Below are 22,365 nucleotides of genomic sequence, written 5' to 3' on the forward strand. Positions count from 1 at the left end.
GATATTGTGAAATAAAAACTGCTTGAGTTGCAGATCGTGTAGCAGTAAATTGTATCAGTCATGATGGGTTAAAACTAGAATTACCGCCGGTGGTTTTATGCTTCCACCAACCAGTTTACATCCCTGTCTGTCCAGACTCATACATGTACCAAGTACTGAGTTTATCTTTGAGTCCAAGTGGATGTTTGTGCCAAATTTTAAGAAATTCCTTCAAGGTGTTCCTGACATATCGTGATCATGAGAATGGGATGTATGTACGAACTTGAGGACAAGCTAAAATAATAATGCCTCCAGCCACGGCCTTCGCCAGTGGGGAGGAATGAAAATCCCAAACATTACAAATTCTGTATTAAAATAACATTGCACACAATATTACCATTTGATGTATTTTTTTAATTTTTAAGTACTTCACATGAACTAAACATCTGGAGCATTTTCAAATGAGTTGAAATCAGTTTGTTCCTGCAGCACGTACAAGACACTGGATGCAGCATCCTACTATAGGATAGTAGAGTGAAGACCAGCTGAAACACAGCTGGACCTTCATTGACCATCACACTTTATGGAAACTGTCAAAAACACACCACACTATCATTTATTCCCAGCAAATCAAGAGAAAACGGCAGAGAAACTGAACCGGAGGAACAACTTTGAGGCACCGAGAAGATCAAAACCAAAGTGCTATAAAGACCAACATTACAAAAATCAACATTAGTTATCATATTAATAATCAAACGGACTGTGGAATATATAAATGTGAATTAACAGCTCCAACAACTCCCCATCAGACTGAAGTGTTCACGCTTCTTCAAGCTCCACCAGCACACCATCACAGTCTTTAGGATGGAGAAACATCACTGGTTTCCCATGAGCGCCTATTCTGGGCTCAGCTGACAGAGTTCGGATGTTCTTCGCTTTCAGGTCGACAATTGCGGCGTTAATGTCGTCGACCTGCAACCAAGAGGAAAACTGTTAATTATCTTTATAACTTGAGGTTCGTCTGATACACACTCTGTCTTACTGATCATCTTTAAAGGCCCAGTAATGTGTGAAATGTAGAAGTACTGTGTTTCTGTATTTTAGTACAGTAGAGAGATGGCTGGTTCAACAAAGGTTGCAGCCAACAACCTGTTTGTTTTTAAGGAGCTTTACTGCCAGAAGAATAAATTAGATTATATTAGTGGATTTTTGAGGCCAGCACCAACATTGATATTTGAGACGTTCAAGTCTGACAGCAGTTTCTATTTTGAGACATTTAGAAAACCTGTCAGTGCTCTCTGGTGGACAAATTAAGTAAGACTGTTCCTACTGTTGGTTGACCACTGCATACGTTTCTCTGTCATTCTCCTTACCTACTGGTCGACTCCAGACGTCTGACGCTTAACAGCACATTTGGGATGAAGTGAAAGAGACTGTTTGCTGAGACAGTGTGCTACATTTATTTATTTATTTATTTATTTTCTTGAATGTACTGAATCCATCTCTGTAACATTAGACCAGTCTCGTGGCAGATATTTAATCTCCCCAAACACAAGTCTTACTAATAATGAATGATGGATGCTTTCCACTCAGGTGTGTCAGGGTCATCAGGGCCCTAGTGCTGGCCTCGTTCACTTCAACATGACACTAATTTAAAAAAAAAAAAAAAAAAATCCTGCACACTGTCCATCACTTGAACTCACTTTATCAACCTCAGACCTTCATCAAACAGGATTCACACAGACCTGCCCCAGCAAGAAAAGCACATGTGTAATTAATAAAATGAATGATGGCTGAATTGTATTTAGCTACTGTGGTTTCAGGGGGGTCCTGGTGTTGTGCACCGCCACCTCGCTGGCATGCATCACTGGGACAGCTGAATAGAGCAGAGCCATAAATACTGTAACATCTGTGCTTTGTCAAGTGTGACAAGTCAAAAATGTCTGCTGTCCCACGCACACATACTGTATGTTATTAGTAAGGTTGTCAAAAGTATCGATACTGCAATACTTTCTCGATGGCGAGTAATCCCCAGTGACATCTCACCTCAATACAAATGTGATGCATCCCTCCAGACTTGTTCTTCTGTAGGAAGCCAGCGATCGGGCTCTTGTCCCCCAGCGGATGGAGCAGCTCCAGCTTGGTGTTGCCCAGCTCCACAAACACCGTGTAGACACCGTGCTCGGGCAGGGGCACCTGAGCGCTCACCGTGGCACCCAGCACGTCCCGATACAGAGCCGTGGCCTTCTCCATGTCAGGCACAGCGATGGCAATGTGGTTCAGCCTCCCCAGCTTCCACAGCGATCCAGGAACGCCCTGATGGAGGTGTGCTGTCGTCGAATGTGCCCTCATGAGTGTGACACGAGAACATCTGGAAAGACCTGCCACTGGACACACAGATTGAAATATAGTGAGATTAGCTTAGTGGCTAAAACCTGCGTTTTTACAGACAGTTTTCCCTTCAAGTAGCTTCAAGATTTGAAAAAATATTCTACCTCAGGGTCACATATAAAGTATTTACTGCACCAGTTTGTTCCAGCTCTTCAGGTAAGCTGTATGATGTCGACAGAGTGAACCAAATAAAGGTCAGTGGGTTGGAACAATGCTTGTCTGCACAGTAAGCTAAAAAGCTGGTCAAATACTCAAAACATAAATACACAATCAAACGTGTCTCGGGTGATTTATGTGATTTAAATCTTAGTTGAAGAAAACATTTGTACATTACTCGGCTGAGATCAAGACAGAATCAGATTACACTGCATTCAGTCGAGTTATTTTTGCATGTCTTCAGATAAAAGTCACTTTTTTTGTGTTTTTGTTTTTGTTTTTTTTTACACTAAACAAGATAAGTACCATGTACCCACACGGTGTCACATGATGTAGTTCACATTAACATGGGCTCGACTGTAACACAGCTCGCATTCAACGATAAATAAGAGGTCGACCATACTGATATTCACTGTCGCACAATACAGTACATTAAAGCATGCGTTTGCGAGTGAGATAATCACTGACAGATACCAACCTGCAACCTTCACCACGGCGGACGCCATGTTTGTGTGTCGGAACTAAACAGCAGCGGAAGAGTTTCTCGGAGAGCCTATTTACCTGCCACACAGAGGAACACGCATGTGGGAGAAAATATGGATAGTGGGGAACTGCTGAGCGTGTTGGAGGGTTGTTTAAAGAAAATAAATGCTAACACAGTACAGCCGGAAAACTTTCTGAGGCAAGTGTTTGCTGTCTTTACGCCTGTATTGTTGAAAAGGTGTTAAATGTTATCTCAGCCGCGTTAACGCATGTTTGAAGAATGAGGTTAGGCTAGCTAACTGTTAGCTAAAGCTAACTGCACGAACTCCACCGCGACCACCGCGTTTCGTTAAATAGGTCCCAAGCTGTCACAGTCAATCTGTTGGATACTATAAGGAGGGTTTTGGGGTATTAGTGGTTTGCCAAGTAGCGGTTTTTGCTGTAACTGTTATGGCATCGTTACTAACAGGTGCATGTCTTTGAACGAACTGTGTAGAAATTACAGTTGCACCAGGTTAGAAAAGGTGGTACCCAGTTACCCGTTTTCTTCATCAATGAGGGCCACAACAACCACAGAAAACTCAACTAGCATGCATCTACACTTGGGCTTTCTTTTAGTTTACCACACTGCAGAATTAACATGGTTGTGTCTTGATTACTGGAAGAGTCAAGTAGCAGTCAGCACAGTACTATTAAATATGGATAATCAGCTGCTGTGGTACATCAAAATGTTATTGTAACCAAAGAGGAACAAAGCAGAAATTGCCAAATACATTTTAAAATGCAGAATTTTCGTCAAATTCTTATTTATTAACCTACATTTGAAGTTTATCTAGTGTCACAAAACTCTAAAGATAGCTCTGATTTGATGGCATGATGTAGGGTTTAATGTTATTGTTTTATTTAATAGTTGTCTTTATTTCAGGTGAGGTGGCCAGCTCTGCAGTAAGCCATTGTAGGAAAAACTCTGAAATTGTCTCTCAAAAAAATCTTAAAATGCCAAATTGTTATTAAAACAGACATACATACATGAATGTTTTGCATTACATTGTTGTGGTGAGAATCTGTACCACATCAACCACTGAAGACTGCAAACAACTGACATGTACCCAACTTCATGGGTGGCTTTTGGACAAATCCAATCCATTGCTTACTTGCTTTTAATACACCAGACGTGCCATACTGATCGTGTGTTTCCACCTTCTCAGCCTTCAAGATGGAGTGGCAGCAGACTTTACTTCTCTCACTAAGACCCTGTATGATCTCCACAAAGCTCAGGAGCCTGCAGATTATAAGGGCAGCCCATTGGCTCAGCTGGTGGTGGAAAACTTTGATGAAGAGCAGATCTGGCAGGAACTGGAGCTGCAGAACAATGCTGTACTGAAACACTTCAGAAAAGCTACAGACGAGGCTTCGTCAGACAAGACATTAACGTTGCTGGTAGAGGAGGAGGAAGAGAATAATTGGGAGCGAGAAGTAGTGACTGATGATGAAAATATTGATGAGGAAGAAGAGGAGGAGGATGAACCACCCAGACAGTCTAAGAAAATGGCTGTGGAAGCTGAGGACGAGGCAGAGGATTACACAGATGAGGACTCTGATTTAGATTTTGACGTGGATGCTCTGGAGAAGCGAGAGAAACAGAAGAGGGATATTGAAAGGAAACGCTCCAAAACAAAGATGGTTCCCTCTGAAGTTGATGATAAGTTCTTCAAACTGTCAGAGATGGAATCGTTCCTTGATGATATGGACAAGCGAGAAGGAAAGGAGGATGGGAACGAGGATGATCTCGACTATTTTCGGGATCTGCCCTCTGAGGAGGACGACGATCTTGACCTAGATCAGATACTTTCTACCAAAAAGCAAAAGAAAAACATTGTATGTATTTTATCACTCATTCTGACTTATTTTATTGGGTCCTAATTGTGCAGAATAGAGGAAATGAAAAGATTGTTGTTCATGTTGACAGGCAAAAAGCTCCAGGAATCTCAAGTACAAGGACTTCTTTGATGCTGTGGATAATGAACCTGCTAAAGCTGATGACCAGTCAGATGGCGAAGATGACAGCATGGCTGAAAGCCAGGAAGAAACTGAAGGAGAAATGGATGACGAGGGAGATGATTATGATGGTGAAGAGGAGGGTGACGATGAGTAAGTGTGATTAAAATGATGTAATGCATAAAATTATGTGTGGGAGAAGCACACTTGTGTGTATGGTTGATACCAGCGTGTTTGTGTTCACCATTTGCCAGTGATGACGAGACAGGTCAGTCCAAAGCAGCTCGTAAGAAAGTGACCTTTAACCTCTCTGGGGATGAGGACAGCGAGGGAGAGGACATGGAGGACATTTTTGGAGGAAAAAGTCCCGTCTCAGCAAAGTCTGAATCAAAGTCATCGTTTGAGAAACGGCAAGAAAAGGTAATCAGGTTTCAAATTGAGCTTGTTTGATTTGTCAGTTCATGTGGCTTAAATGTGGTGCAGCAGTCAGGTTTACACTAAATATAGGACATAAATATATTAATGCTGCTTGTAAGGCTGAGTATTGAGTTTGACATTTTCTGATACAGCTTCCAAAAAGATAGAAGTTCCAGTACCAAAACAATGCTTTATTTCTCATGCTGAGGAAGATGGAAATCTTTTTCTATTTATTTTTGTCAAAACAAGCTAAACTTCTCTCATGCATCAGTCTTTAATTTTGTATTAACATAAAGCAGTGGTGCAAGAACTATACAGGACTAGAGGAGCACTTGGAGAGCGCAGACATCTGTCAGTGCCCATAGTCCACTCTTCTATGATTATTGCTTGTTCTCATAAAGCGAAAAGTTCAGACATTTTTCCTTAATATCTTTGGTGGAGACAATTTACATTAGAGGGTGGAAATACTGTTACTTTAATCTAACGGGTGGTGGTCTAACCTGCAGATGTCAGAGAAGATCAGCGAGCTGGAGAAAGCGGCTCTAGGAGAGAAGCCCTGGCAGTTGACCGGAGAGGTGACGGCACAGAGCCGTCCAGAGAACAGCATGCTGGAGGAAGATGTGGAGTTTGACCAGACATCCAGGATGGGTGTGTGGCTCCAGCGTTGTGTGTCTGTTGTTTGATTGAGGTTAATGTTAAAATGGCATGAATGTCTTTCTGTGTGCTTTTTTGATTCAGAAAACAAGATTTTATCTTTGCTCTTTTAGCCCCTGCCATCACAGAGGAAACCACACTACAGCTTGAAGACATCATCAAACAGAGAATTAAAGACCAGGTTAGTAGAATAACTTGTGTTTAATACACTTTTTTTTTTTCATTGCCTGATTATAACCCGTCCCTTTGACCTGTGTTTCTGTGAGGCGTTTGACGACGTGGTCCGTAAGGAGAAACCCAAAGAGGAGGTGTTTGAGTACAAGAAGAGGCTAACATTAGACCATGAGAAGAGCAAGCAGAGTCTAGCAGAAGTCTATGAGCAGGAATACCTCAAGCAGACTCAGGTTTGACTTTTATCTGGTTTTCACCATTACTCCAACACCTGAATGTGCACTGCATTGATTCTTTTGTGTCTTTCTCATTTCAGGGAAAGACAGAGGAGGAGGAGGAGAACCCAGGTCATGTAGAAATTCAAAAACTTATGGACACTCTCTTCCTAAAGTTGGATGCTCTCTCCAACTTCCACTTCACACCTAAACCAGTAAGTTCAGCCTGACAGCACTGACTGAAAATTGCCAAAAATGCTTAAAATATTGAGAGATTCTGATAGATGTAAAAGTCACGTATTGCACTCAGTGGAAATCAAAGGCTTATTTAGCACAAACCTATTGTGTAGAACTTTTACCCTGGATCTAAGTCTGATTTGTGAGAGAATTTTTAGACATGCTACACTTCACATAATTTATAGATATAAAATGTATCCTTTAGAAAATGGTGTACTTTAAAGGTAGCAGGCCAGTGCATTCATGTTGCCCTTTGTCCACAGCACGTTCCTGAGGTCAAAGTGGTGTCTAACCTGCCATCCATTACAATGGAGGAGGTGGCTCCAGTCAGCGCCAGTGATGCTACGCTGCTCGCACCTGAAGAAATCAAGGTTTGTCATCAGTTTTCAAACATCTGTTTTGATCTGGGTATATTTAGTTACACGGGGTGTCTAATAATACTCTCCTCTAACCAAAGGAGAAGAACAAAGCGGGAGATATTCTGGGTGATTCTGAGAAGACGTCAACAGACAAGAAGCGTGAGAGACGCCACAAGAAGAAGGTGAAGCATCTAAAGATCAAAGAGAAGGAAAGGAGACAGAAACTTAAAGAGGCCAGAACGACTGGGGAGAACAAAAAGCCATCAAAGGCCGAAGTCACAGAAAACCTGAAGAAACTCACAAAAGGAGGCAAAGCCACGATACTCAAGGTGAGCGTTTTCTGCCCTGTTCTTTCTTGCATCGCTTCGATCCGTGTGCATTCAGTGCCCGCAAAAAATGAACATTACGTCAACCCTTAGATAACACTGTGTATGTTCTTGACTTGACTAACACGGCGTTCCTCTGTTTCAGGACGAAGGAAAGGACAAGGCTCTGCGGTCCTCTCAAGCTTTCTTCTCTCAGCTGCAGGACCAGGTCAAAAGTGAGATCAAAAGTTCAAAGGACCAGTCTTCAAAGAAGAAGAAGCACAAAGAGGTTTCTGTCAGCAAACTCAAGTTATAATAACTGTGATGGTTTGCTGTGGAAGATTGACTTTTTATTGTACAGATTCTTTTTTATGAGAAAGCTGCAGTATATTAAAATCTGAAAGTCCCTGTTTAATGTTTCCATTTTAATTAAAATAAATCAAGTGCCCAAATGCTATTTTTTGGCAAGAAGTAGAGCAATTTCAACTTTGATAATAAATGTTCAGTCACATGAAAATATCAGAGCACTTTCTCTTGTTTAAAGATGAATGTACAGTGTCTGTCTGAAGACCCACAGTTGTTCACAACACTTTCTTACTAGAAAAACATTAAGAAAATAGACACCTACATTGAAAAAAATGTTATTGTACACACTTGGGTAGAATAAGCTGTCACATCCCAAAAGTAAAGGTACGAACCAATAACATGAGGTAATAATACTAAAGCAACATTTAACGTGTTCCCTACATCAGTCAAAGTATCAGATTTCTTAAATACATCAAGTACCATGACAATGACAAGCGCACATTGCAAATAATGGTTTATTTGACTGTAATGTTGTAGCCTGCAATAGGTCCATTACAGATCATACATTCAAAAATGTAGAGACATATAAGTAATGAAAGCATCAAAAGTAAAAATATTATGCAGACACGCTCTTCAGAGTCTCATATTCCAACAGATATTATTGGATTATTATCACAATGTGATTTAATGTGTGGACAGCATTTCATGTAGCTAGTAGAGGTGGTAGTTTATCACATTTTAGAAGCTGATATGTGTTGTATGAAAAATATCTGCCAAATAACCATTAAGTATGGCTGTCAAACAATTGTAGTGGAATAGAAATCACAGTCTTTTCATCTAAAATGTGGTAAGGTAGATGTACCATATACTAATGGAGTAAATTACTTTCCACCCCTGTTAGCGACTCTATATGCTGCTGTTAATCCCCAGAAAAATAAAACATTTAAGTAGTATTAAGTTATAAGTAGTACTACTTAAATAAAATAAAAATAAAACATTTAAACAGTATTAAGTTATAAGTAGTACTACTTAGAAATTCAAATCTCAGTATTTCAGTTAATGTACCTGAGTCACACCCGTGCTTAACTCCTGCCTGACGGAAAGTATGAAGACCCCGCCCCGTGAGGTGAATTCCCATGACGTCACTACATATCGTTGCGGAAGTGAAACAGGCGACGGCACCGGACAAAACACAGAAACCCAAATAACTTGTTGTCTTCGCCTGACTGAAACTTCCAGGTAAGTCGCTGTCGCTTTCTTAGCTGTTCGTCGCTTTAAAATCACCAAATTCTTCAAACTACTTGAGTGTGTGATAAGTTTGTGTTTTTTTTTTGGTTTTGTTAGCGTTGAGCTAGGAAAGTTAGCTAACGTTAGCACCAACGATGACAGAACAGAAGACTGCTAACAAAGCAAAGCCTAGCTAATAGTCAGGTTTGGCAACTGAGACACTGGTTCGGGTTTCTAAAGACGTCTATAATAGTATGTTTAAGTAAATAACTTAGAATAAGTGAATTAGGTAAGATGGTAACGTCTAAAGTAGCATAGCTCAAGTATCCGCGTTAGCTGTTCGTCGTGTCAGGCTAAAGCTAACTGTTTTGAGCTTTAAAGCGTTTAATGCTGCGTGGTTTTGGTTAGCCTGCTAAATTAATGTTTTCGTGTGTGTTATATTTGTTTTGAGTCTGCGGAGTCATTCTGCTGTGATGGGTTGGTCATGCTCACATGATTAAGCGACTCACAGGATCAGAGGTGGGGGCGAGGTTAGATGGACTCTGTAGATTGATTACGTTTGTATGTAATGCTTCTGTGTGGATTGTGCTCCTCTCATGCTCTCCTGCTCACAGATAGTCTATCGTCATGCTGGGGGGAGGATTCAAAGCAGAGAGGCTAAGAGTCAACCTCCGGCTGGTCATCAACCGACTCAAACTCCTGGAGAAAAAGAAAAGTAAGTCCTGATAAATAATAAAAACCCTTTCCTACTGTTGATGTGGATTCAGTGGATTCTTGTTTCTTGTTTGCGTTTCCGTTCCTTCGAGTAATTACATAAACTTTTCCCACTCTCATTCACAATTTTAAAATGAAGCTGAGCTTGCTCAAAAGGCGAGGAAGGAGATTGCAGATTACCTGTCATCGGCAAAGGATGAGCGAGCACGGATCCGTGTGGAGCACATTATCAGAGAAGACTATCTGGTAGAAGCCATGGAGATCCTGGAGCTTTACTGTGACCTGCTGCTGACTCGCTTTGGCCTCATTCAGTCCATGAAGTGAGTAACTTAGACGTTGAGTTATATGATGTACACATTTAAGACTTCAGCAGTGGGGAATGTGACAGTTTCACTTTGTTACCTTTGTTTCTGACTGTCTTTGTGGTTGTTTTTGTTAAATCATTCGTTGTTTCTCCATTTAAGGGAACTGGACCCAGGCTTGCAGGAGGCAGTATCCACCCTCATCTGGGCAGCACCTCGTCTCCAATCAGAGGTGTCTGAACTAAAAATTGTAAGTACTGTCTAAATGTAAATGCTGGCAGCATTGCCAACAACAGTGAACCAGTTCTGTCCATTTATTCCAACTATGCTGGTCGTGACAGTCCTATCACTTAATGCTTATTTCAGGTGTCAGACCAGCTATGTGCAAAATATAGCAAGGAGTACGGCAAGCTGTGCAGGACAAACCAGATTGGCACAGTCAACGATAGGGTAGGCAACTTTTTTCCACTGACTGCTCCTAAGTCTGTTCAGGAATGCATGAACCTTAAGCCTTTCACCATCATCTGATCACGTATCGGATATGTTCACAGCTGATGCACAAACTGAGTGTGGAGGCCCCTCCCAAGATCTTGGTGGAACGCTACTTGATAGAGATCGCCAAGAACTATAATGTGCCGTATGAACCTGACGCCATGGTCCGGGTGAGTCTTCAAGAATCAGCTATCACTCCCTATTAAAGGTGAAGGCCTGCATTGCTTTTATTACCCACTCATCCCCCCTTGTCTCTGGACAGCCTGAGGTGTGCCCCGGGGAGGAAGCAGACCTGATTGACGTGGACACAGACAAGAAGTCTGGAGGACGAGGGGGAGGTGGTGGAGGTTTCACTGCTCCTCCTGCTGCTGCTATGCCAATGGCCATGCCTATGCCCATGCCCATGCCTATGCCAACAGCTTTCAACTACCCACCCCCCAACGGAGCTGTAAGATATTTATTTTCAACAACCCCGATCTTCTTTGATTTTGATTCTGACTTTGAAAAACTCAACAGGAACATTTTTTGGGTCTGTGTTTTGTTTTGTTTTTTTTTTGTTAAACATTGTCCAAGTCACTCAAAGTAATCCACAGATATCAAATAAGTTTTTCTGAAACTGTTTGCAAATACAGCTGCCATTAGAGAGATCAGGGGATTATTCTTTGTGATTTATTGGACTTACGTTGGAGGGATGGGAAGAGATGAGATTTAAAAATGTTCTGACTTTCAGACTTGTGTTTGTCTGTTGTTTTCCTTCAGGAACAGTTTAATATTGGAACCTACAACAACTTCCAGCACCCCATGGGAGGAGGGCAGCCCCCTCAGCTGCCCACTTCTCCCCCCACATACGAGTCTGTAAGTGACCGCACCCATCCCATCCATGCCCCCTTCCCGTTCCCACAGATGGACAGACGGACAGGGCAGGGCACCACTCAGGGAAGAGCAGTTCGTTCAGCTTGCTTGCAGTTTTGTCTGTCCTCTACTTTTTTTTAATTATTTAGGCCAGATTCTGCTTCATCATAGGCATGGCTATGTGCTGATGTCATAACCACTAACTTTGACATAATCAGTTGCTCTGAGTGGGTTTGGAATGAACACATGAAAGTTCATTTTACACACAGCTTAGGCTAGCTAAGTCTTGACATCTGTTATGTGTAACACACTAAAGGTGACGGGTTCTGAAAAATCCCCTACATTTTTCATTTTTATTTTCTTACTATTTTTTTTTTATTTCTGCACCATCGACTGCCGTTGTTACTATACTAATACTAACACATATGTCAGTATTTAGTTTAAATGTGATAATTGAATGATTCCTTACACGTTTCCTTTGGGTTTCAGATCGATGAACTAAATGATACACCTTCTGTTCCCTCGCAGGCAGTAGGTGAGTTCTGCCAACAGATAAAGCTATTCTATATTCTTGACATTGTCAACAAATCCAGTTAAAAGACCAAAACCAACCGTGTGTAAACTGTGTAAGCCTCAGAATGCTTTCTGACTTCCCTACCCAGTCTGTCTAACCCCAAGCCTATTCATTCCGCCTTTTAGTTTTTTGGCAAATTTTACCAAAAAATAAGAGTAAATAGCATGTTTGTTAGGAACAATATTCAGCACCAGTGCCATTGTTCATCCTAAAGATGCCCACACATGACTAATGGTAAAATTGATCAAGTTTGACTCAGGTGCAGCAAACAATGGAGGTCTGTGGCACAGAGGAGTAAGCTGTTGGGATTTGACATCACAAGCAATACTTAAAATCAATTTATTGTTTGTTTTGGTCTTTTTATAGGACTTTTTGATCACTAGGTTTATCCTTGAAATATTGAAATGATCTCTTAGGTCTGCCCTGTAAGAACAGCATTTGTACCTGCCTTTAAATGACATTTTCTGTTGAGTAGTTCTGCTCTGTCATCGCACATAAGGCCTTCATTTCCCACTGCATGTTGTAAACTCATTGTTGTCATTTTTTTGTTGTTGTATAAAGTGGCAGGTATACTGCTGCATAAATTAATATTAATGCCATATATTGCTCTTCAGGTCCTGGCCCTTCATCTAAGCCATTTGACAACACTCTGCCAGAGCTCCCCTCTGTTCCTGACACACTCCCAACATCCTCGTTCGGCGGAAACGCCACCACCTCAGATGACATCGACTTTGACAATTTGACGCGGCGATTTGAGGAGCTGAAGAAGAAGACCTAATTGCTATATCCCTGGTCTATACACACACGTACACACACACACACAGGCCTGTGTCATCACCTACGCAGCTCAGATGTAGGAAATGGAAAATGTTTAAGGCTCTCAATCAGATTTGGATAGTTCTCCTCCTCTTTCCACGGTGAAGTGATCTTTCATAGATATTGAACATACATGTATTCTTACCTCATTTATATGAACATGATCAGCTTACGGAAGGTGTGGTTGCTCACTCAACATTATCAGTTAGCAGAAAGCTAATATCTGTTTGCAGTACCAGTGAGTAGCACAGGTTTTAATTTCTTAATGTACGGCACATTATATATATATGTTCATACATAAAATCACGTGGATCCTGTTCACTCCTTCTCATTTATGGTCATACAGTCTTTTAACTTTTCCCTTGGGTCTGAGTGATGTTCTGTATAACCAAACTTAGATTTTAATTGTTGCTATACCTGGGGTTTTGGGTCCGATGAGTATTTACAAAACATGCCTTGATTCTACTTTGTACATGCTGTTATCTTTGCTACTGTGCCACTCAGTCCTGTCTCAGACCAGTCGAACAAGCCCGACTGGCTGCCCCAGTTTGGTGGCCGCTGGCATTCACACTAACAAAGGCTCTAGATTGTTTCCGAGACGAGGCTCCGATACCATCCAGCCTGTTTCATGAAGTTATCGGAACACTTAGAGGCCATGTTTTCAGTATCCTGCATAGTCATGCAGTTATGTCACTGTGGAAAGGACTATTTGTAACTCCCCTTACACTTGAAGGCATATTTAAATCAGAAAAGCGGGTGTGTGAGCACCCCAGGGAAAGCCCATGGTGACACATCTTACAGCGGTGGTGTGGCACAGATGTGTGTGATGTAAAGTGATAAACACAGTGTATGGAAATCTGTAATATAATACATTTACAGCTGATATAGTTAGACCTATTTACACAAATGATTAAACTGTACAGCAAAAAGATTTTGGGTGTAGGGAGTTGTTCAATATTTGACAAATCTGTTTTATATACAGTATCCAAATAAAATTTTCTTTTTTTGAATGTCAGTTTTACCAAATACCCGCACTTTCTTATCAATGAAGTACTTAATTTAAAAGAAATCTGTGTGCAGACAAAGGCAGTTGCACAACAACCTAATTTGATAAGGTGTAAATATTGACCCCAGAGTTAAGAGGTTTGTGTTGTCCTCTGTGCTCGTGTGTGCATGAGTCTTCTACTCTTTGTCCACGCATTTGCCTTAGTTACCATCTCTCATCAGAGGCCTTGCCAGTCTGTACTAGGATTATGCATTTGTTATCCATCAAGACTGGGTTCGTGTTACCTGCATTGAGTCTCAGTTGATTAGATTTCACTTTGCTTTGTTTGCTTTACCTGTCAGCATTTCTCTAAAATCATTTTTAGTTCAAATTCGTAGATTGGATGAAAAAATAACTCGTCTGTACTGGAAATAGAGGTAGATATTTCCATGTTTCTGTGGAGAAATTAGAGCGGGTTTTGTTGTCACGTAGACGTGATGCGTTGCACCCAGCTCTGCTTGCATGGCATATGGACGGTGGCCTTGAATAAAATGATTCAGCAATCTCTGGAAAGCACATTGAAAAGCTTTCCAGCTGGGTGATAGACGGGTTTTATTGATACGTTATACATGTGTAAGTAGAGAGAGATTAACACTACAGAACTGTGATCTGCTCACTGTCCTTTCTATGTAGGACTTGTTCTTTCATGCTAAACCTTGACACAAAATAGTGTCTAGCTGCAAAAAATAGGTTTTTTTCCACTGTATACTAAAATAACAGTTTAATAAAATATTATTTGGAACTGGAAAATGTATGGTTTTTACTGTATTTGCTCCTTGTGTTTGCAACACAGTGTTGTAATGACAAATGGTAACCAGCAGGGGTCCTCAGTGTAAAGGGGAAGAATTAATCCTGGCCTTGACTCACCAGCATTTACAGATGTAGTGGACTGCATATCATTGAGTTTCTTCTTTCACATCAGAGTAATTGTTCACCTTCTTCACAATCCTACATCACACTGAGACACATTTAACCTGCTCACCTCTAAATGTATGAAGGTAAATTCAGTCTAATTTCTTTGAGAGGACACAAGCAAGGGCAGCTAGGAAGGTGTTCAAGAGTGGCAACTATTGCATTCAGGCCATTAACTTGCATGCTTTTAGAGATCGTCACAAATGGCTCAGAAGGTGGGATGAAAAGATGAGCTCATTGAGTAATGCGAAATGTGGCAGAGGAGGTGTTTTAAAGGAAAGTCTTGGATGATGTCCACCAGCATAAGAGGCCGGTGAGTGAGACTTTGAAAGCTGTGGAAGCCATTTTTGTGGACATAATCTCATTTGTGGATTCTTCATTGAGTCTTAAATATTTTTAAAGTAAAATGTCTGTGAAAGAGAGCAGCCTGAGTTTAAATACTCAAGTCTAGAGTTTGCTGGAGGCTGCGCTTCCTGTGTGACTGAGCAGGACATTTTAAGCGAGAAAGGTCAACCATTCTTTAAACCAGGCTTTGTTGAATAAACAAATCGTGTTTGTTTACATGACATGCATTTGACAGACACTTTAGTCTAAAGTGGCTTACGATACGTGCATTCAACATACACAGGAACAAGAGCTATATGTTATGTCACGATGATGCTCATGGCCAGTACACCTGAATTTGTGACCCTAACACTTTATGTTCTATCACTGTGAGCTTTCTCCAAGCCTCCCATTAATGTCACAAGCCAAATTAACCTCGAAAGTGTCTTGACACACTGATCATTATTAGCTTAGAATGCACAGCGGTATGGACGACGTCAGCCCCTTGACACTTACTCACTGAAGGAGTGAATTAGCCATTACTGTGGTGTGAATGTATGAGGGTCGAGCTACTCTGCTGAAGTGCTGTACAGAAAATGAGGGCAGCTGATACCTTTTGAGCTGTGAGCTGTTGGCCAGAGTTGGAATAGCTTCTGAATTGTTTCTTTTATGCACTTTCAAAGGTTATTTCACTGCAAGGACGCATTCTGTAAAGGGAATAAAGACAGACTGCCCAGTGCAGGTGATGTAAGCCTCATTTGGATTGGCCGGTCAGTGAAGGCATTGTAACTCACTAGACAGGTTTTTTTTTTTCTTCAATTTGCCATTGTATATTACTATTGATGTGATGACTAGAATATAAACCATTGGTATGTATCTGCTCTAGAAGGACAAATGTGTCATTGGCTGAATGACATTCTGTAAATCCCACTTTTATAAACACGTTAAGGACTGTACCAACAATAGTGGCAAGAAGATGTCTATTCAGCACCCAAAGGGTATGTAGTGTAACCAGAGTGTACAAATATTGTTTATATAACAAGGCACAAAACAGTGGTTTACAGATTTATCAGCTACCGTCTGTCTGCAGCTCCTTCAATTAGCAGTCAAATACATATTTTAATAGAGATGAGTTTATTCACGCTCACACATACAGTATCAATAAATGAAAACAATGAATAAATCAGTTGTGTTTGATTAAATAAAAGCACAGACGGTCTAAGACGCGTCTGCAGACCTGCTCGTATCCCTAAACCAAAAGCACAAACTTGAATGTTGTTAGGTCTGCTACATGAATCATTCAAAGGCAGGACAGCCTGAAGCACACAGAAGTAGGCATGTATGATGAAAAGTCATGACATGCACCTTCAGCATGTATTACAGTGACGGAGGTAAAATGAAAAGGCGATCAATTAATAATCTGCTCCCATATATGCAATTACATAAAAGTAGCTTCCCGCTCCTCTAAAAGTGGAAGTCCATGTTGGTGTACAGTCAATGGTTGGCCGTCATACACTGTGATGATGAGTCATGTTGACAGGCTGCTTTGAATGCTGACCATGTCAATATATTTTCAGAGTTGCTGATAAAATAAATATCATTTTCATGCTAAAATGAGAAGGATTTCCCCCTTTTGTAAGAGCCATTGAAATAGAATTTAGAATAATAGTGGAACGCTAAAATCTCCACTAAAACCCAAATTAATTTAGGTAAATTAACATTTAACAAATGTTATTCTGTATAAAGATATTCAATAACTATAGCAGGGTTTCTATTCCATTACTTGATTACATTTTAATTTTATTGGATTTTTTCCATTTAAGCCTGATTCAATACCTTTTGATGCTGTAAATGGTATCTACCAATTTTGTATGTTGACAGTGTATCCACACATGAACAAAAGCTGTTCAAAACAAGCAACCAGAGATTGTCTTTACATACACAAACATCATCATTAATAGTAAACTGAAAAAGCAACACTTTCACATACAAGAGCGAAAGTTATTTAATCACCCATTTAGTCTGACTCACCATTTCAGAAAAGTTTCTGAGTCCCTGGAAATTCTGTACACATAGAAAACATCAGAATGTGTAATGAAATTTTTATGTTTAGAAAGTAAAACTTCCAATAAGTGCAAAAGAGTGTTTAAGAAGCGAGGGCGCCGTGGATTGCAGCTGTGCCCGTCGGAGAAGACAGCTCGTCCCGCTAAACTGAGCTTCCTCACAGCGTGTCCCTGCCAGAGTACCGTCTACACTTGTCTTGTTGCTCTGTTAAATGGAGAAGACAGTGCAGTAAGCCTCACAGTACTTTACTTCTCATAAACTGAAGGAAGGATGCACTGATACACTTAAGAGAGAGAGAGAGAGAAGTCACTTGGGAGGAGTAGAAACTAAAAGGGTCACTAGTTTATAGTTGTCAAAGCAAATATTTTTACTGTTTCATATGCATCATTACATAACAGCTCTCCGCAGTCAACCTGAAACAAAATGGAATGGATACCTCTGTCTGCCTTATGAATTATGCACAGGTAGTTTGGACTAAACAATTTATGTGATAAATTAAATTTAGAGAGTTCCTTTTTTAGATCTTGCAATCCAACATCTCAAGTTTATCCTAAAAGGCTGTTCTTTCCACTCAGGTGCTTTTGCTGGTTCGTCTAATTTCACTTGTCACAGATATTATGTATTTATTTTATGAAGGTTTTTGATTCAAGTGAAAGCTAAAGTTTTATTTTGAAGCAAACAAAAAGAAGATAATTATTCCTCAGGTTTACAGTGTTATTCAGTTTATTATCACAATTCTTTAAGTCTTTAAAGGGGCAATATGAAAGAATTCATAGTCTAAGCAAATAGAGGGCAGCATGTCACCAGAGTAACTAGTATTAGTCATAGTACTAATTGAGCTAGTTAGCTCAGTGAGCTAGTTAGCTCAATTAGTCATGCAGCTAGCTGTCCTATTAATGCAAGCTGAGTGGGCTCAGACTGGGAGCTTGGAGCACCGAGGGAGCATTGGTGTTTACACCACTGAGACAGGAACTATGGACCACCGGGAGGAGGAGGCTTTCATGCCCAGGGTGGGAGGCCCTAGCGGGAAATGCTGGCGGCGAACTGAGATCAGCAACCTCCCAGTGAACAAAACTGGACCTGACTACAGGGATGACGAAGACACCGCAGGGACACGAGAGGTGTGAAGAGGGAGAGGAGCGAGAAGGAGGTCAGGCATCAGTCAGTGCCCTACCTCCAGAGGCCTGAGCTATACTGCCAGACCATCATCTCCTGAGGTAGAAAGTGGTATTACAAGACAGGACAGACTGGGGCTAGCTGGTTAGCTTGCTAACTTCAGTAGATATCTCTGCATAACAATATATAGACCTCTTTGATGTGACATCAAAACTGTTACTTCACATTCTGTTGATAATTTTATTGAATTTATTTGTAATGTTTTAAATTAAAATTGGTATATTTAAACCTGCATTAACTGTTTTTTGTTTTTTTTTCACCTTTTAAACTGATTTAGCAAACAGTTGCTTATTTACACACCTGCCAGACATGGAGCCACATGTTTGTGGTAAAAGGTGAAGTCCAATATTCCCTCTCTTTTAGCTCTGTTTTGGTCTAAAACCAACTCCCGAGGGACATATTTGGCTCTTTAGCTGTTGATGGTCCTCTATGTTCACCAGAGTACAGTAACTTTTTAGATTTCTGCTACATCTGAAAACAACACTGTGAGAGTGAGCAAAATCAATAAAGTTTTGGGATGTAAAACCAAAACAATGACCTAAAAGACAATGCAAAGCTCTGCTGAGCTGACAGGAACTGATAATGACCTGATGATGATGATTCTGTGTAGGTTTGACACTACAAGTGACACCTACAGTAGTCTTTTGGCCCATTTAAAAATATTGATTATACCAACTTCAGCTACTGTACTGGTGACACTGCAGCAATAAATAATCATTGAAGACAAACAGAAGAGGTGCAGACTGCTCACTTAATGCATTGAATATTGTTCACAGAGAAATTTTTGAGCACATTAATTTCAATCTTTTACTAACATGGAGGAACCTGTACACCCCAGCCTGCTCTGGTAACATAACAATGGTTTTCTTACCCAACAGCACTTGCTCAATTTCCCCAGTCTCCTCCACAGCTACAGGTTTCAGCAGCAGGGCAAAAACCACAGCAACACCTATCACCTGCGAACACAAACAAGCCAGAGGAACTCTTTGAGATATGTTGTATACCTGATACCCAGAAATATGATAAACACCTTTAAACAAATTGTGTTATACTACAGAATGTTTTCCCATCTTTACCCACCTTGAGAGGCTGCAGTATAAAGATGCTCTGGAAAAGGGAGAGGCCCAGAGACATGACCCACTTGATGGACTTGTCTTTGCCGTATTGAAAGCCGTACAGCAGGGTGAAGAAAGTGGATACTCCACTGATGGACAGCAACAGGAACCAGCCCAGGAACACACACCACCAAGGCAGCCAGCAACCCGCCGACTTCACCTTCTTCCTCACGGGAGGCGGGCTGAGCCCAGGAGAGGGAACGAATGAGAGCGAACGGAGAAAAAGAGGACGGCACACGAGAGGTAAATTAAAAAAAACTTAATCTGAAAAGTAACTAAAGCTGTCAGATAAATGTAATGGAGTAAAAAGTACCATTATTACTCTCTAAACTGTAGTAAGGTAAAAAATATAAAGTAGTATTAAATCGAAATACTCAAGTAAAGTACAAGTACTGCAAAATTATACTTAAGCACAGTACTTAATTCACTACACTTAGTTACTTTCCACCACTGTGTGTTTGTGTGCTGACCAGTAGGCCAAGTGGCTGGAGAAGACCATCTCTGCCTTGCGAACCAGCAGGTTGGTGATGTTGAGGGTCTGCTGGTACTCGTATGGACTCAGGAAGTTCTTTGCATCCAGTCTCTCCAAGCACGTCATGAGGTGACAGAGACCAGCCAGGAGGAATTTGCTGCAGTACACCCAGTGGGGGTCACTCTCAGTCTCCCCTTTGATCGGATTACATACAGACCAGAAGGTAATTACATTTCTCTACATTCAAAAATGTACATTGTCTGCAGTGTTATCCTTTAAACCTTTCTTGCATCAGGAAATATCTGTGCCGTATTAGGACACTGTCATGCTTCATTTTTGTAACTTTGGTGTAACGTTCTTTTTCATCAACTTGTTCTGTCTTAGTCCATTTTTATTCTTCGTTTCTGTATAAGGCTCTTTTGGTTAGTTGCAAATTTATTTGACTGTACAGTACAGACAACTTTTCGTTCTTTTATCGAGTCAAGCTAACAGTAGGTAATCAATGCAATTTTTCTGTTTTTGTTTTTTTTAAAAAAAATACAATAGTACCTTGCATAAGCTGGATGAATTCATGCACCCTGTCCAAGGCAGGGCAGAGGTCAGCAGAGGACTCCAGCCTGTGCATCTCTGACATCTTGTTCCTCGGACTTCTGCTCACCAAAGAAATCACCTCCTGTGTATCCTAGGAGAGGTGCACAACCAACACCAAATGCTACAAGTATGCTATTTAATCAAATGCACAGAAAAGAAAGAGTACATATACTTCATTATACAGTAGAAGTCAAAGGTATGCAGAGCACTTACAGTTAACTGTGGCATAAACTGAATGGAAAACATGTTTCAGGACTCATGTACTAGGTCAATGCAATGCACAAAGCCAGTCACACAAACAAGTGCAAAGCACACCTTCAGGATACTTGGTATGGTAACAGCAGGGGGTCTCAAGTTCTCCTCAGAGCTGCCTGTTTTTGAAATTATACGAGGTCTGATGCTTCGGAAGATGGTGATGATGAGGATGTTGATTGGAAACATGAGTAAGCCACTCTCTACCCCCACCATGATCTCCTGCCACGTGATTTGCAATGAACCTGGAGAGAAAAAAACAAAAGGATGAGAGGAGATGAGGATGAGAAGCAGCTGAAACCAGGCCCAGTGAGGAGCTTTCAAACTGACTGTAGGCAGCCTGCCCTACACCAAACAGCACACAGACTCAGATAGCTGGTGAATATTGTGGAACATCTGGCAACTGAAAGAAGCAGATATTTCCCTCAGGGGTTGGTGGAGAACAAAACGGAGATAAAAGGGTTCATCAGGTGGCCAGAAACACTACACTACACTACTTACAAGTTTGCTACATCAACTTGAAAGGTCATGTGTCAAGAAACCAAAAAGAGGCAGCAGTTTAGGAGTTTAGAGCTGCAGATGTAGACAGACCAGAGAGCGCCATCTACAGGCAAGAACGGTATCTAGTTCTGAGATTTTGTCGTTTGCACCACTTGCAGGCAATGCATGTTAAAGTTATGTCTGGATTGGTATGTTGGTACAATCTGAGTATTGCTGAATATCTTCTGTTTAATTTTCAAAAAATAACATACCAGATAGTGGCCCATTAATATGTATTATTTCATTTTAGCAAACAGGTGTAAAATGTGAAACACATACACACAGCTGCACAAAGAAAACAGATGCTGCCACATGGCCTGAAGGTGGAGTTTGTGTTGGACTCACTGTAACTATTGCTTTCTTTTGCCTGCAGGTGGCTACATCAACATGGGTGCATTTGCAGGTTTTTCTGCTGGTCTGAGACTGACTAAACAGCTCCCTCCTGTGGACAATCTACATTCTGCTAAACGGATGTGAGCGAGATACCATCCAGCTGCATGAGGTGCTTCTCAAAAAGTAAATAAAAATCCTTAAAAATCTGCACAATTCATCCATATTGTGAATAATTCTAACTGACACTGGAGAGTTTCTGGTTAAATATGCCCACACATGTACGTGTGCAGCAGGATTACTGATGCTGCTTGTATGCCTGTTCAACCACCTGTGACCTCTGAGAGGCAACAAACGGGTCAAAAGGTGTCTTTACTCTCACATTGCACACATGCTCCATTTATTTATAGCTGCAAGGCTGTGCTGTCGCTTCCATAGGGCCTCAGTTTCACATGTGGAAGCAGAGGTGCTGGAGATAGTACGATATATTTACAGACAACAGAAAGCCAAAGACACATCCACTCCAGCTCGTATATTGGCTTTGATCTTTCATCCAACACTGAAAGTTCTCTCACTATATGACATATTAGATATTTATTATTTGTTCAAAATCAAACTTTCTTACCAAACTGTGGGTTTGTTGTGCAATTCACCTTATATTCTCGATACCCTTGTGCACTTAAATAAATTAAAGGCATCTTTTTAGGTCATAAAGCTGAGAAACAGATAAAATAATTAAAGACTCTGCAGTCACCCAATGCGAAGAGTACTGGCGAGTCCTCATCTGTAGGAATGTTCCAGAAGGCAATATTGATGGCCATGGTGCAGAGGAGCAGGCTCATGCAGCAAGAGACCCTCTGGGCTCGTGTGAACGGACTGCGGGAGGGAGGATCCAC

At 41.0% G+C, this 22,365-nt stretch overlaps 4 protein-coding genes across 4 annotated transcripts; 2 read left to right on the top strand and 2 right to left on the bottom strand.

Annotated features, from left to right (window-relative positions):
- Window positions 1-372: 372 nt before the first annotated feature.
- On the bottom strand, window positions 373-3,056 carry mcee (methylmalonyl CoA epimerase). Its single transcript, XM_076729742.1, has 3 exons — window positions 3,005-3,056; window positions 2,026-2,366; window positions 373-951 (listed from the first exon to the last, which is right to left on the bottom strand). The coding sequence occupies exons 1-3, from the start codon at window positions 3,030-3,032 to the stop codon at window positions 799-801; spliced, it is 522 nt and encodes a 173-aa protein (XP_076585857.1). The 5' UTR covers window positions 3,033-3,056; the 3' UTR covers window positions 373-798.
- Window positions 3,057-3,091: 35 nt separating this feature from the next.
- Window positions 3,092-8,470, top strand: mphosph10 (M-phase phosphoprotein 10 (U3 small nucleolar ribonucleoprotein)). The gene is made up of 11 exons (XM_076729746.1): window positions 3,092-3,208; window positions 4,218-4,887; window positions 4,979-5,160; window positions 5,262-5,427; window positions 5,931-6,072; window positions 6,192-6,259; window positions 6,345-6,482; window positions 6,566-6,679; window positions 6,965-7,072; window positions 7,159-7,389; window positions 7,532-8,470. Exons 1-11 carry the CDS (start codon window positions 3,123-3,125, stop codon window positions 7,679-7,681), a joined length of 2,055 nt encoding a protein of 684 aa, XP_076585861.1. The 5' UTR covers window positions 3,092-3,122; the 3' UTR covers window positions 7,682-8,470.
- A 342-nt stretch (window positions 8,471-8,812) lies between these two features.
- ist1 (IST1 factor associated with ESCRT-III) lies at window positions 8,813-13,579 on the top strand. Its single transcript, XM_076729759.1, has 10 exons — window positions 8,813-8,910; window positions 9,513-9,613; window positions 9,752-9,932; window positions 10,077-10,164; window positions 10,281-10,364; window positions 10,466-10,576; window positions 10,669-10,854; window positions 11,166-11,261; window positions 11,748-11,793; window positions 12,447-13,579. Exons 2-10 carry the CDS (start codon window positions 9,526-9,528, stop codon window positions 12,608-12,610), a joined length of 1,044 nt encoding a protein of 347 aa, XP_076585874.1. The 5' UTR covers window positions 8,813-8,910; window positions 9,513-9,525; the 3' UTR covers window positions 12,611-13,579.
- A 3,501-nt stretch (window positions 13,580-17,080) lies between these two features.
- On the bottom strand, window positions 17,081-22,324 carry LOC143325927 (polycystin-1-like protein 2). The gene is made up of 7 exons (XM_076739352.1): window positions 22,224-22,324; window positions 20,663-20,844; window positions 20,306-20,438; window positions 19,755-19,950; window positions 19,250-19,466; window positions 19,041-19,125; window positions 17,081-17,197 (listed from the first exon to the last, which is right to left on the bottom strand). The coding sequence occupies exons 1-7, from the start codon at window positions 22,309-22,311 to the stop codon at window positions 17,151-17,153; spliced, it is 948 nt and encodes a 315-aa protein (XP_076595467.1). The 5' UTR covers window positions 22,312-22,324; the 3' UTR covers window positions 17,081-17,150.
- Between the last annotated feature and the right edge of the window lie 41 nt (window positions 22,325-22,365).

This window comes from Chaetodon auriga, chromosome 1 (genome assembly GCF_051107435.1).
Source record: "Chaetodon auriga isolate fChaAug3 chromosome 1, fChaAug3.hap1, whole genome shotgun sequence".
Taxonomy (NCBI): Eukaryota; Metazoa; Chordata; class Actinopteri; order Chaetodontiformes; family Chaetodontidae; genus Chaetodon; species Chaetodon auriga.

Bases quoted from the DNA above. Each gene is read 5' to 3' on its own strand.
- ist1 (XM_076729759.1), top strand. From the start codon at position 9,526: ATGCTGGGGGGAGGATTCAAAGCAGAGAGGCTAAGAGTCAACCTCCGG. The intron at 10,855-11,165 runs GTAAGATATTTA...GTTTTCCTTCAG, and splicing joins ACCCACCCCCCAACGGAGCT to GAACAGTTTAATATTGGAAC. The intron at 11,794-12,446 runs GTGAGTTCTGCC...ATTGCTCTTCAG, and splicing joins TGTTCCCTCGCAGGCAGTAG to GTCCTGGCCCTTCATCTAAG.
- mphosph10 (XM_076729746.1), top strand. From the start codon at position 3,123: ATGGATAGTGGGGAACTGCTGAGCGTGTTGGAGGGTTGTTTAAAGAAA. The intron at 5,428-5,930 runs GTAATCAGGTTT...TCTAACCTGCAG, and splicing joins TTGAGAAACGGCAAGAAAAG to ATGTCAGAGAAGATCAGCGA. The intron at 7,390-7,531 runs GTGAGCGTTTTC...CCTCTGTTTCAG, and splicing joins GCAAAGCCACGATACTCAAG to GACGAAGGAAAGGACAAGGC.
- mcee (XM_076729742.1), bottom strand. From the start codon at position 3,032: ATGGCGTCCGCCGTGGTGAAGGTTGCAG. The intron at 2,367-3,004 runs GTTGGTATCTGT...CTGTGTGTCCAG, and splicing joins CGCCGTGGTGAAGGTTGCAG to TGGCAGGTCTTTCCAGATGT. The intron at 952-2,025 runs GTGAGATGTCAC...TCTTGGTTGCAG, and splicing joins TGCATCACATTTGTATTGAG to GTCGACGACATTAACGCCGC.
- LOC143325927 (XM_076739352.1), bottom strand. From the start codon at position 22,311: ATGAGCCTGCTCCTCTGCACCATGGCCATCAATATTGCCTTCTGGAAC. The intron at 20,845-22,223 runs GTGACTGCAGAG...TTTTCTCTCCAG, and splicing joins GCCAGTACTCTTCGCATTGG to GTTCATTGCAAATCACGTGG. The intron at 19,126-19,249 runs GTGGGTAAAGAT...TTGTGTTCGCAG, and splicing joins TTATACTGCAGCCTCTCAAG to GTGATAGGTGTTGCTGTGGT.